Here is a 13,833-nt window from a genome sequence, read left to right on the forward strand (position 1 = left end):
TAGTAACATTATTTTAAGTAGTTAAGTACTAACTCAAATTTAACGTACAATATTTTAGTTAAAATATAATTTATTAATAATATAATATTTATTAATAATATAATATAATTAAGTATAAATAAAAACTTTTGAACTTTATGAGCACGCGTTTACGCATGTTTAAGCGTCAGTTGCAAAACTTAGAAAACTAAACGAACTTGCTCATCAAATGGAAGTTGATACCAATAGCAGTAATAGTAATAGAGTAGATTGTTCTAATGAAGATATGCCTAGTACCAGTAGAGTACTATTAACCATTTTATTAAGTAGTGTATTAAATGAAATTGAAGTAGATGTAAATATAAAACACATTAGTTATAAATATTTTTGTATTCCTTTTGGAGGAAAATACTTACTTTTACCTATAATACATCACCTTTTTAACGATTTTTTAAGATAATAATATTAAATGGAGTCGGATCAGGATATATTCAGCGAAATATGTTCAGAAGTGGAATTAAGTCAGTGGCAAGAAAATGACGGTACAGTTTTATATATGTACTTTTAGGGTAATCATTTTATATACTTTTATTTATGGTTTAATATATTCTTATTTTATTTCAGAAATAAAGATTCGAAAGCGTTAATTTGGGGTGGAATGTCCCCATGACGAGCGCCATTCACCAAAAAAGCCTGCATCTTCCCAAACATGTGTCGTCATCTAAAGGCAGACACGCGGCAATAATAGCTGAATTAAACGCTATCCAGAAATGCCACAACCAAATATTGGCGAAACTGGACAGCATCGACACCCGTCAACTGGGCGTTGTTAGCCAAGTAACTGATAATATCAGAATTTCACCATATGTACTATATATTTCGTTTGTAAAATCGAAATTTCCCATTTTAGATGCCGGAACGTGGTGAGGTGCAAGCGCAAAGTAAGCTGTTGCACGAATGCAAAGTGCTGAGAGGGTTCAACAGTCTGTTAGTCGCATCACTGTGGAAAGCGAGGAGTCCATGGAACTTGCTGCTATGATTCCCGTATTATCGGTGGAGCAAGTGCAGACTGTTGAAGCCAAGTTGAAAAACAAAGCTTACGCCGACGCCATGGTAACATAATAAAGTGAATGCTAGTATAACACTGTGGAACAAATTCAGGTTAGCAAAAATTAGGTCCATTCTGAGAGTGGCGGGTGAAAATAGAGGCGAAATTAGAAGACCCGTATCGCGCCGTTTTTTTATGTTAGTTCGAATTTTTTTTAATCGGCCTTCGAAGTTTGCAGTCAAATGCCGATTTTCAATATATTGTTTCATAAGTACCACAAAAATTTTCAAAATCAATTTTTTCAAAAATTGTAATTGTTGCACAGGTCTCTAGCAATAATTTGGCTTTTACAGATTGAAAAAATATCAATTAGTCGACGAGTTATAGCCAAAAAACCATATAAACAATTTTGCTCCGATTTCGAACTTCGAAGGCCGAGTAAAAAAAAATTCGAACTAACATAAAAAAACGGCGCGATACGGGTCTTCTAATTTCGCCTCTATTTTCACCCGCCACTCTCAGAATGGACCTAATTTTTGCTAACCTGAATTTGTTCCACAGTGTAATTTAATAACACTTCCTTCCATATGTAGATTAGGCTTCTGGCAAGATCAAAAGGCAGGAAAGGAACGGTTGACGGGGTTATGCGTTACCTATTGACAGATGACGCTATGTACAGCTTTAACTTAGAAGGAAGAGCAGGCAAGATTCCATTTCTTAGACTTAAGGCGGTTGAACTTATATTTGGTAAGTACATAGCAAAAAGACGAGTACCTACCAGTTGCTAACAATTATTTCATTTATTATACCTCTTTTTAGAAAAAGCAAAATAAGATATCCAAGGCGCTATAAGAAAATATGTTAGTTTAAACCACAATAGATGCAACCAAAAAAACTATAATAGAAGAAAAACTTTAAATCTGTAAATATACAATATAAAATTTTAAAATACTTAGTTTGTAAATAATAAAAAAAAAAAAATTAGTTAATAGAATTAATTTAAATCTGTAAATTTATAATATAAAAATTTTAAATACTTAGTTTGTAAACAATAAATGAATATATCTATACTAAAAGGTGAATGTCTGTACGTTGTCCGCGCATCACTACGAAACGACAACACCAAATGACGTAAAAATTTGTATACATTCATATTTTCACCCAATGAAGGTTATAGGCATGTTTTTATGATGGAACTGCCTTCCCACAGCCCCCAGGCCGCGCCAGCACTCTCATTCGTCACTAATAATCGAATATTTGCCTAGATTTAATCTAAAAATCTTAGTTTTTCCTATTTCCCACTATTTATAGCACACTCTAGACTTCATAATCCGCATAAGCTGTTCAACTATGACCCAAATGCAAAGTTCAAAAACGGTTTGAGATAGAAAATTAATAGAAATAATTTTGCTTGATATTTTTCTGATTGGGGGTTTTAATTTTATTCAACGAGGCATAGCAACGGATGCCGGGTATTGTTATATTATGGCTATTAATAAAAATTAATTTTCTATGAAATTATTGTTTGTAATTCTTTTATATACATATCCTAAATTTCTCAAAACTACTCCTACGCGAGCGGGGCCGCGGGTTAAATCTTAGTTTTTCCTATTTCCCACTATATACAGCACACTCTAGACTTAATAATCCGCATGAGCTGTTCGACTATGACCCAAATGCAAAGTTCAAAAACGGTTTGAGATAGAAAATTAATAAAAGTAATTTTGCTTTATATTTTTCTGATTGGTTGTTTTGATTTTATTCAACGAGGCATAGCAACGGATGCCGGGTATTGTAATATTATGGCTATTAAAAAAAATTATTTTCTATGAAATTATTGTTTGTAATTATTTTATATACATATCCTAAATCCCTCAAAACTACTCCTACGCGAGCGGGGCCGCGGCTTAAAGCTAGTAATAATATAAATGTAATTTCGTTTTCAAAAATAAATTGTTTATGTATTTCCCTTATCAGTGTGTGTTCATGAGTTTGTGGTGACAACAATGAGGAGCTTAGGCCATTTGTGCTGATGGGTTTGTGATGACAACAATGAGGAATTTAGCTGTCAGCAGTTATTACATTGTAAGAATAAAAATGATCAGTTGCCTTGCCTTTAGAGCATAGTAGATATATTTTTCATTCATAAGAAATTCCTATTTGTAAAAAAGAGATAGAATATCACACCGGCAAGGGGAAACTATTAGAACTTTCCCATGGCTAGAACAATAATGTGTAGTTGGATGAGGATAGTGATGAGATAATATAAGTGCTTATATGATAGTCAGCTGTCTTGTAGGGAGTCAACGGCGTTTACAAACGGGCCATCGCAAAGGTATGCAAACTACCAATTGAAAAATACAAGTCCACTTGAGTAACATTGAAAGCCATGGTTTCAAGGGGGGAGTATGTTCGCGCTCCTCCTTTATAATTCATCGCCGCCGCACCTGTACTTACAATTGTCGTTACAGCTATCGAATTTACATTCACGCTCTCTCATCACTGCAGTTGTTGTTGCCGTCGCTAACGTCGCTATTGTCTTCCATTTACTTACTTCCACTTTCTTCGCACCTTCCACTATGAATTGCTTTTGCCCAATAACTAACACCATTAGCATAAGTTTGTCGGACCATGTTTGCTTATTGCATTTTTACCTGCAATTTCAGAAAATCATACGATATGATTCACATTGTCATCATAAGCGTCTTGGCTTATCCATATATTTAGTTTAGTAATAAGATCATTCTATTGTCAGAGCTCACTAAATAAACGCGACATTTTTAAGCGCTTCTTTTTTACTATTTAAAATCGTGAAAAAGGCTTCACGATTTACCATACCGTTTCTAAAGATAAATTTTATGTGAAGGCCCATGAAGAGACGTACGATTTAGGATGAGGTAGCTGCTAAGGAGACGGCAAGCATAATCGGGTGAAGAACAGTGGTGAGACGGTAAAAGACATGAGGGTTCCAGTAAAGGTCCTTAATCATTTCAGGGCAACAGTTATTTTGGCGGACGGACGGTCGACAACAGGAAAGGGAAGAATTCCAAGAAGCAGGAAAAAAGCCAATTCGTCAATTACAGCAAAATGGACTTATTGAAGTATCAATGGTGGATGAAGTATCGAAAGGTACTTGGGAAGCGCAAGCGCTCTTCCGGAGCGCGGTTGAATTTGGTTGAAGAACGGTTCCATTCCATCCGATGGCAGGTGTAAGGGTGTTGTTCGTGTTTTCTTAATCCCCAACAAGCAAGACATCATTTTAAATACTGCGGACTCGAAGTTTCTTCTTTGGACAGAATGCAACTCAGTCGGACGGACGGTCGACAACAGGAAAGGGAAGAATTCCAAGAAGCAGGAAAAAAGCCAATTCGTCAATTACAGCAAAATGAACTTATTGAAGTATCAATGGTGGATGAAGTATCGAAAGGTACTTGGGAAGCGCAAGCGCTCTTCCGGAGCGCGGTTGAATTTGGTTGAAGAACGGTTCCATTCCATCCGATTGCGGGTATAAGGGTGTTGTTCGTGTTTTCTTAATCCCCAACAAGCAAGACATCATTTTAAATACTGCGGACTCGAAGTTTCTTCTTTGGTCAGAATGTATGTAACTCAGTAGGTACTCCAAACCGAGTCACCCAATTCAGTAAAATTCAGTGATTTCCGTCTCCGTTTTCCTGGAAAGGATGCTTGTGCGTTGCATAATCCGAAAAGCATCACAGAAAGCTGCCACAACCCATCTTCTATGCTGAAGGCTGTCTCCACGGGCTCATTTTTCACGATTTTAAATATTAAAAAAGAAGCGCTTAAAAATTTCATGTTTATTTAGTGGGCTCTGACAATAGAATGATCTTATAACTAAACTAAATATATGCATAAGCCAAGACGCTTATGATGACAATGTGAATCATATCGTATGATTTTCTGAAATAGTAGGTAAAAATGCAATAAGCAAAAATAGTCCGACAAACTTATGCTAGTGCTGTTAGTTATTGGGCAAAAGCAATTCATAGTGGAAGGTGCGAAGATAGTGGAAGTACATAAGTAAATGGAAGACAATAGCAACGTTAGCGACGACAACAATAACTGCAGTGATGAGAGAGCGTGAATGTAAATTCGATAGCTGTAACGACAATTGTAAGTACAGGTGCGGCGACGATGAATTATAAATGAGGGGAGCGAACACGGTATATGAATATAAAGAAAGCAGACTTCCGCATAAATTGTCGCGGTATGTGATTCGAAAAAACTTTTTATATTATAAACATCTAAATTAAGGGGGCTGAGAATTCGGATTAACTTTCAACGAATGTATTAGTGATGAGTGATGATAGATAGTCGTTGGAGCTGTTGCATAATGCACCTAGAGTATGTTATAGAGAAAGCAGCTAGCAACCAGTCCTGCTTATCGCAAATAATGCCGAATAACGGTGGTCCTAGATTCAGTAAAAGAATTATGTACAGTAGAGTACGCAGCACAGTTCAAAAAAATTAACATGCATTTATCGCTTAGTACTGACAGTGAAGAAGATGAGCAGCATGGTTAATGGTTATAGATTACATTTTTCAGTTGATTGATAATTGGAAAAGAACATACTTACACTGATCTAAGGCCCACAAAGTTCCGCAGATGTCAATGCGGTAACAAGGTAGTACCTCCTTGGCAGTTTCGCGGAGAGAATGGTTGTTAGTGAAGGGGTACTTAGTACTCAGATGCAGCTGTGAGGCAGAAAGTCCTGCACACACATGCCGATATTGCTCATGAGAGCTTCCTCGTTACGGGCGTCTTTCCAAAAACAAAAAAAAAAAAAACCGAAGCCTTTTTGACATTTAAAAGACGTAATGCAACACGGCTCCTTCCGATCGCTTTCTGCACTGATTGCATACCGAAGGTGATCAATGGCATTGTGGCACCCACATCAAATATTGTACGTAGAGAAATTAGCCCTTATGTGAGTCGTACCTACTCGTAATGCATTCTTGAATGGTAATTATGTAAAATACGATTGGTACTTGGAGTACGTCTACAATCAGTTGAGCAGGGGCGATTTGATCACATTGGGTGACTTTTAGAAACCATTGAATGTGTTTGCTGTGATACAATTTACTATTCATTTTAGTAGATGGTCATTGCTGGCAGTCTTTGTAGGTTGAACAACGCAGAGGCCTTCGTGGACTTTGTGCCGTAACTGCAAGACTGTCGGAAGTGCGACTATTCCTCCCCGTGGTGGCCACTGGAAACAGGATACCCCAGCAAGGTCATATCTCTGTTGGGGTTCTGGCTAATATAGTCGGGCGGGAAGAGTAAACTTCCTTGGGTAAGTATAAATCCCCAATCCAAGGTGGAACAGCATACGCCGAGGGATGATTGGCTAGAGGGTGATCTAGTCGCTAGTATGCGGACTTGGGGCGCTCTGGCGAGGCCCCATTTCAAAAATGCCTTCCTGCGCTACCGGGGCACTGGCGTAGGTGCCCGATATGTCCCTTTACTCGTGGAAACAAAAATGGATACCAATCATAATAAAACAAAAAATGGCGGAAGCGGCCAAGAAGGTTTCAACCAAGAGGCTAACAATAAACCTCAAAAAACAGAGGCGGTCATACCTCAACAGGAAGGTATGACTAACTAATAAGGAGGAACGGTCCGCAGTTGAAGGCGTGAGAACTGCCGAGACGACTCCGAACAACACCGATGGCGAAGGGCCGACAACGGAATAGCCAAAAAAGCTCAGTGGTGCGGGCAGGAAAAGATTTGCACACCCAAATGGTTAGACCAATCATACTGTATGGGGCACTAGTATGGTGGAGCAAATCTATTCAAAAAACAGCGGTAACTAAACTGGGAAAAGTGCAAGGGCTTGCTAGCCTATGTATCGCAGGGGCTATGAGAACTACCCCAACAGCTGGCATGGAAGCACTCCTTAATCTCCCACCACTTCATATAGCAATCCAAGAGGAAGCAGCTACGCAAGCACTCATGCTACACATGAAAGAAAATTTGAAATTAGGCAACCTCACCGGTCACCTAAGTATCCTAAATAAAGTCAAAAACACCATAAGTATGTCTCAAGTTTCAGACCACATTGACCCAACCCTCTGTTTCACAAAAGGATATACAGTTACCTTTCCTGAGAGGAACGAGTGGAAACAAACCCAAAATGGATGAATGATGATTCACAAAAATGGTACACTGATGGATCAAAAACACCTTATGGTGTAGAAGCAGGAGAAGTGGGGCCCAGAATCCACAAATCATTAACTCTCACCAGGGACACCACCATCTTCCAAGCGGAATTATACGCAATAATGGAAGCAGCAAACATCATGCAACGTAGAAACCACAAGAGAGTAAAGATTACAATACTCTCGGACAGCCAATCAGTTCTAAAAGCTTTAGATAGCTATACCTACAACTCAAAAACTCTCTTAGAATGCCGCAAGGCACTCAATAACCTGGCATCCAAAAACAATGTCTCATTAATTTGGGTACCAGGACATGAGGGATATGACGGCAACGAAAACGCAGACTTTCAAGCCAAAAAAGGGACAGATGTAAATTTCATCGGACCTAGTCCCATGTTTGGATTTCGAAAAAACAGCCTAAAACAAAAAGTAAAATACTGGGCCAAAACTCTATTAAATCAGCATTGGAACAACGTAGAGGGTCTTAGACACTCCAAAAAGTTCCTAAGCTTCAATGCTAAAAGAGCTAACATGGCCCTCACGTTAAGCAAAAAGAGTATTCGCACTCTCACAGGCGCCCTCACGGGTCACTTCACCTGCAACAAACACTTACATAAATTAGGCATAACTAACACCAGCGCCTGCAGATTTTGCTGCGAAGATGAGGAGTCTATAGAACATCTCATCATCGAAGGTCCGCGGTTGACGCATAGAAGGAAAACCTTTTTAAACAAGTTCATGCTTATAGATAAAGACCTAAAATCACTCCCTCAGAAGGAGCTGGTACAATTCATAAGCATATTAACAGTCAATAGACAGCATAGGGTGCACAATAGATCAATATGGTCGCAGTGCTAAAGGCCCTTACCTTAACCCTTTACTACCATTAACCATTAACCATTCATTATAGTATAGACTAGCCTAGTATTGTGGGCAAGTCGGCGGCCGCCGTAGCCGAATGGGTTGGTGCGTGACTACCATTCGGAATTCACAGAGAGAACGTCGGTTCGAATCTCGGTGAAAACACCAAAATTAAGAAAAACATTTTTCTAATAGCGGTCGCCCTTCGGCAGGCAATGGCAAACCTCCGAGTGTATTTCTGCCATGAAAAAGCTCCTCATAAAAATATCTGCCGTTCATAGTCGGCTTAAAACTGTGGAACAACATCAAGACACACGCCACAAATAGGAGGAGGAGCTCGGCCAAACTCCCAAAAAGGGTGTACGCGGCAATTATATATATATACAGGGTTGCCTATATTTGACGGACCCATCTGGCAACCCTGTATCTTTTGACAGAGACGTCAGGTCGCTTAATGACATACCGCGTTGTAAGCGACCACCACACACAGCTCGCAAAACAATCAATTTTTTGAAGAAATTGTTTCCTCGTCGTTTGATGTCGACAAATGGCGATTTTGACTGGCCATTTAACTGACTGACTCGCCAGATTTAACGCCACCTGACTTCTTCTTGTGGGGATATTTAAAATCAAAGGTTTATATTAATAAGCCAAAGACCATAAAAGAGCTCAAGAACAACATCCGTGAGGAAATAGCCGCTATTCCAGCCGAAATGTTAGCTAAAACTATGGAAAATGCTGCAAAACGGGCACAATACGCCGTACAGGCTCAAGACGGCCATTTGAGAGATATTATATTCAAAAAGTGATGTCAACAAATTTTCTTGAACCAAATAAAATTATTATTATCGTCAACATCAAAAAAATTGTGTTTTTCTTTAATTTGAAAAAAAAACACATGGGTCCGTCGAATATGGGCAACCCTGTATATATATATATTGTGGGTAAGCTTAACACGTCGAATGTCATACACGTTTTTAAATTTTACTTTTGCGTATTTTACATTTTTCGTACTTTTTATAGGTCTATCATTTTTCAGATCTTTCATGCACTTGGAATGACCCTTACAGGGCTCCACCTTTCTGCAAATGAAAAAAACAAACAAGAACAGCTCTACAATGGCAAGGTAATGGATACCACATGTGCAGCAATAATAGCGTTTTCACCACAGCAAATGCTAACACCACAGAATGCAATAACAGTACTTCACTTTAGTCAAATAGTAATAAGCAATTTGTCAGAAGCAACAGAAACACGATAAGATCTTCCAATCGACAAGGTCATAAAAATTAAGTATTGCTTTTACACACCACCGTTGAGGGACCCACGCTTTTTGCAGGGACCCATTAGCTTTTGCAGTGGAATTTCGAAAGCAGCAGCATGAGGCAAAAATCGCCTATAAAAATTTGTGGTTCGCACGAACCTTCTTCATTCGTGAACTTCTTTCGACGTTTTAAATTCAAGTATGCCTTTTATTTCCCGCGGTAACAGCTTGATATCTTTAGTCGACACGAGGTGGCCCTGAAATTCTACCTCATCTTGGCCTAGTTGAAAATTTTCGGCGTTGATTACCAGGCGTTGATACCAGGTTGTGGGAGCGACGAGTACGTCGTCGAGGTAAGGAAAAACAAACGGCAGTCCTTTTAGAGTTTCGTCTATGAAATAATGGAATGTTTGAGCGGCGTTCCTAAGGCCTAAAGTCATACACTTGAACTCAAATAAATCAAAAAGGCGTCAAAACAGTAGTTTTTGGAGTACCTTTTGGATGCACTGGAAAAAATCTTTTTTTTTCTTTGAATTCGAGATGTATTTGGTATAGTTACTATTTTGTGATCTGTATAAGGAAGTACATGATCGTAGTATTCTTCTCTCAAGCTTCCTTAGCCGTTCCATATATGAGGGTAAAATATTGTACCAAATTGAGCAACCATAAGTGAGTATCGGTCTTACCAGGTTTGATACATTAATATTTTGACTTTCTTGTGCAGTAGTTTTGATGAAAACATTTTTTTATAGATATGGAAAGCTCTTGCGGGCTTCTCGACTTGGAGGTTAATGTGATCGTTATAGTATAAAAAATTATCAAGGTGAATACCGAGATCTTTGACTCTCTCAGTGTTTTGAATAGGGATTCTGGTTTTGTTCGATATTATGTTTAGATTTTTCCATTTTTTTCTGAGCAGCAAAGGCTATGATATTGTCTATTTTATGCCTTAAATCAAGTATAAAGAGATTGAAAAGAACTGGGGCATTTACTGTCTCTTGTTGCAAACCATTGCTATATTAAATTCTCGACTACTTTTTATATTATTTATATGTACTGAATTTTTTTTTTTTTACAGCATGTTATAAATGAGAATGGAGAGGTGAACCGGGAATTTAAACCCAATGAGCTTAGATATCAGACCTTCGATCCACATTTTGTCGAAAGCTTTTTCAATGTCTAAGAAGCAAGCTCCTGTGACATGTTTTTTACTCCAGCTCGAGTTAATTTCGGAGGTCAAAAGGTTCTTCTTCTTAATTGGCGCGATAACCGCTTACGCGATTTTGGCCGAGATTAACAAAGCGCGCCAGTCGTTTCTCTCTCGTGCTAACCGGCGCCAATTGGACACACCAAGTGAAGCCAAGTCCTTCTCCACCTGATCTTTCCAACGCAGAGGAGGCCTTCCTCTTCCTCTGCTACCACCAGCTGGTACCGCATCGAATACTTTCAAAGCCGGAGCGTTTGTATCCATTCGGACGACATGACCCAGCCAACGAAGCCGCTGGATCTTTATTCGCTGCGCTATGTCTATGTCGTCGTAAAGCTCATACAGCTCATCGTTCCATCGTCTACGATATTCGCCATTGCCAACGTGCAAAGGTCCAAAAATCTTACGCAGAATCTTTCTCTCGAACACTCCAAGCGTCGCTTCATCGGATGTTGTCATCGTCCAAGCTTCTGCGCCATACGTTAGGACGGGCATGATGAGAGTCTTGTAGAGTGTTAGTTTTGTTCGTCGAGAGAGGACTTTACTGCTCAATTGCCTACTTAGTCCAAAGTAGCACTTGTTGGCAAGAGAGATTCTACGTTGGATTTCAAGGCTGACATTGTTATCGGTGTTAATGCTGGTTCCTAAATAAACGAAGTCTTTTACAACCTCAAAATTATAACTGTCAACAGTGACGTGGGTGCCGATACGCGAGTGCGCCGACTGTTTGTTTGAAGACAGGAGGTACTTCGTTTTGTCCTCGTTCACCACCAAACCCATTCGCTTTGCCTCTTTATCCAGTTTGGAGAAGGCAGAACTAACAGCGCGGTTGTTAAGGCCGATGATGTCAATATCATCGGCATACGCCAACAATTGTACGCTCTTATAAAAAATTGTGCCTGAGCGATTAAGTTCTGCGGCTCGTACGATGCTCTCCAACATCAGGTTAAAGAAGTCACACGACAGCGAGTCACCCTGTCTGAAACCTCGTTTGGTATCAAACGGCTCGGAGAGGTCCTTCCCAATTCTGACGGCGCTGCTGGTGTTGAGCAACGTCATCTTACATAGCCGTATTAGTTTTGCGGGGATACCAAATTCAGACATCGCGGCATACAAGTAACTCCTTTCCGTACTGTCGAATGCAGCTTTGAAGTCGACGAAAAGGTGGTGTGTGTCGATTCTCCTTTCATGGGTCTTTTCCAAGATTTGGCGTATTGAGAATATTTGGTCAATGGTGGACTTTCCAGGTCTGAAGCCACACTGATAAGGTCCAATCAGTTGGTTGACGGTGGGCTTCAGCCTTTCACACAATACGCTCGCTAGAACCTTATAGGCGATATTTAGAAGACTAATCCCACGGTAATTGGCACAAATTGCAGGATCGCCCTTCTTATGGATTGGGCAGAGCACACTTAAATTCCAATCGGCAGGCATGCTTTCATCCGACCATATTTTGCATAGGAGCTGATGCATGCACCTTACCAGCTCCTCGCCGCCATGTTTGAATAGCTCAGCCGGCATTCCGTCGGCGCCCGCGGCTTTGTTGTTTTTTAGCCGTGATATTGCTATTCTCACCTCGTCATGGTCGGGTAACGGAACGACAATTCCGTCGTCAACGATTGGGGTATCGGGATCTTCACATTCTCTATGACATGCGCAGCTGTCACCGTTTAACAGGTTCGAGAAGTGTTCCCTCCATAATTTAAGATTGCTCTGTACGTCAGTCACCAGATCGCCGTCTTTGTTCTTACAGGAAAACGCCCCGGTCTTGAAACCTTCTGTAAGCCGCCGAACTTTCTGGTAAAATTTTCGGGCGTTGTTCCTGTTGGCCAGCATCTCAAGCTCCTCGCACTCACGTATTTCGTTTCTTCTGTCGGATAATACGTCTCTCTTCCTTTTTCAGCTCTCTGTAGCGATCCCACATGGCTCGCGTTGCGCCCGATCGCAGCGTGGCTCTATAGGCGGCATCCTTTCTTTCTGCGGCAGCATGACATTCCTCGTCGTACCAATTGTTTTTTCGGGCTCGCCGGAATCCGATTTCTTCTTCGGCGGCGGTACGTAGTGAACGAGAAATGTTGCTCCATTGCTCGCGCATGCCGGTTTGTTGCCGGTTACTCTCTGAGAGCAGGAGTGAGAGTCGAGTGGCGAATCTTCTGGCTGTCTGTTGTGATTGCAGCTTTTCGATGTCGAACATTCTTTGCGAAGGTAGATGTACGTTTTTTGCTGCACAGAGGCGGGTGCGCAGCTTGGCTGCAACAAGGTAATGATCCGAGTCGATGTTAGGCCCTCGGATCGTACGTACATCTAATACACTAGAAGCGTGTCTTCCATCTATCACAACATGATCGATCTGGTTTCGCGTTTTTCGATCAGGAGACAGCCAGGTAGCTTGGTGTATCTTTTTATGCTGGAATCTGGTGCTGCAGACTACCATGTTTCGGGCCCCGGCGAAGTCGATCAGCCTCTGTCCGTTACCGGATGTTTCGTTGTGCAGGCTGAATTTTCCGACTGTGGGACCAAAAATTCCCTCCTTGCCCACCCTGGCGTTGAAGTCGCCAAGCACGATTTTTATGTCGTGGCGGGGGCAGCGCTCATAGGAACGTTCCAAGCGCTCATAGAAGGAATCTTTGGTCGCATCGTCCTTCTCTTCCGTCGGGGCGTGGGCGCAAATTAGCGAGATGTTAAAAAATCGCGCTTTGATGCGGATTATTGCGAGACGCTCGTCCACCGGAGTGAACAACAGTACTTGGCGACGAAGTCTCTCTCCCACAACAAATCCGACACCGAATTTGCGCTCCTTTACATGGCAGCTGTAGTAGACGTCGCAAGGTCCTATGGTTTTCTTACCTTGCCCCGTCCATCGCATCTCTTGGATGGCAGTGATGTCAGCCTTTACTCTCACGAGGACATCAACCAGCCGGGCAGAGGCACCTTCCCCATTAAGGGACCGGACATTCCAGGTGCATGCCCTCAAATCATATTCCTTATTTCGTTTGCAGGGGTCGTCATCAGTAAAGGCAGTTCTCATCCGAGGCTTTGTAATTCTTTTCATTGGGGGGGATTTTTAAGTGGCGGGTCCCAAACCCAGCGCACAACCAGCTATCCTGGAATGCTTCGCCTTCTCACGTTAGCTCACTCCCGAACGGGTGTTCGGGAGCTACCCAGAGGATACGTGGGCTAATCCCGGCCGTTGTGAGCTGCTTGAACCATATGTAGAAGAATCGTCCTGGCCACTCCCAAGTGAATGGCGATCAGTAACTTTCCCCACTTGCGTGGACTTCTACACATGGAACCATC

The 13,833-nt window shown here is 41.1% G+C and overlaps 1 protein-coding gene and 1 long non-coding RNA gene across 6 annotated transcripts; both read left to right on the forward strand.

The window, feature by feature from the left end:
• Positions 1-118: 118 nt before the first annotated feature.
• On the forward strand, positions 119-1,956 carry LOC128869473 (uncharacterized). 4 transcript variants are annotated; one of them, XR_008455306.1, is made up of 5 exons: positions 119-548; positions 604-816; positions 890-1,140; positions 1,621-1,774; positions 1,847-1,956. XR_008455306.1 is itself a non-coding variant. In XM_054112019.1 (5 exons), exons 3-5 carry the CDS (start codon positions 937-939, stop codon positions 1,858-1,860), a joined length of 324 nt encoding a protein of 107 aa, XP_053967994.1. In that variant the 5' UTR covers positions 119-548; positions 604-816; positions 890-936; the 3' UTR covers positions 1,861-1,956. The 4 variants fall into 4 exon arrangements, 2 of the variants coding, with proteins under 2 accessions (XP_053967994.1, XP_053967995.1); XR_008455307.1 differs by having other exon boundaries at positions 890-1,105; XM_054112019.1 differs by having other exon boundaries at positions 890-1,092.
• Positions 1,957-3,788: 1,832 nt separating this feature from the next.
• Positions 3,789-4,928, forward strand: LOC128869474 (uncharacterized). 2 transcript variants are annotated; one of them, XR_008455309.1, is made up of 2 exons: positions 3,789-3,969; positions 4,022-4,928. It is a non-coding gene; the product is annotated as an uncharacterized LOC128869474 (long non-coding RNA). The 2 variants fall into 2 exon arrangements; XR_008455308.1 differs by having other exon boundaries at positions 4,030-4,928.
• Positions 4,929-13,833: the final 8,905 nt, after the last annotated feature.

This window comes from Anastrepha ludens, chromosome X (assembly GCF_028408465.1).
Source record: "Anastrepha ludens isolate Willacy chromosome X, idAnaLude1.1, whole genome shotgun sequence".
In the NCBI taxonomy this organism is placed as follows: Eukaryota; Metazoa; Arthropoda; class Insecta; order Diptera; family Tephritidae; genus Anastrepha; species Anastrepha ludens.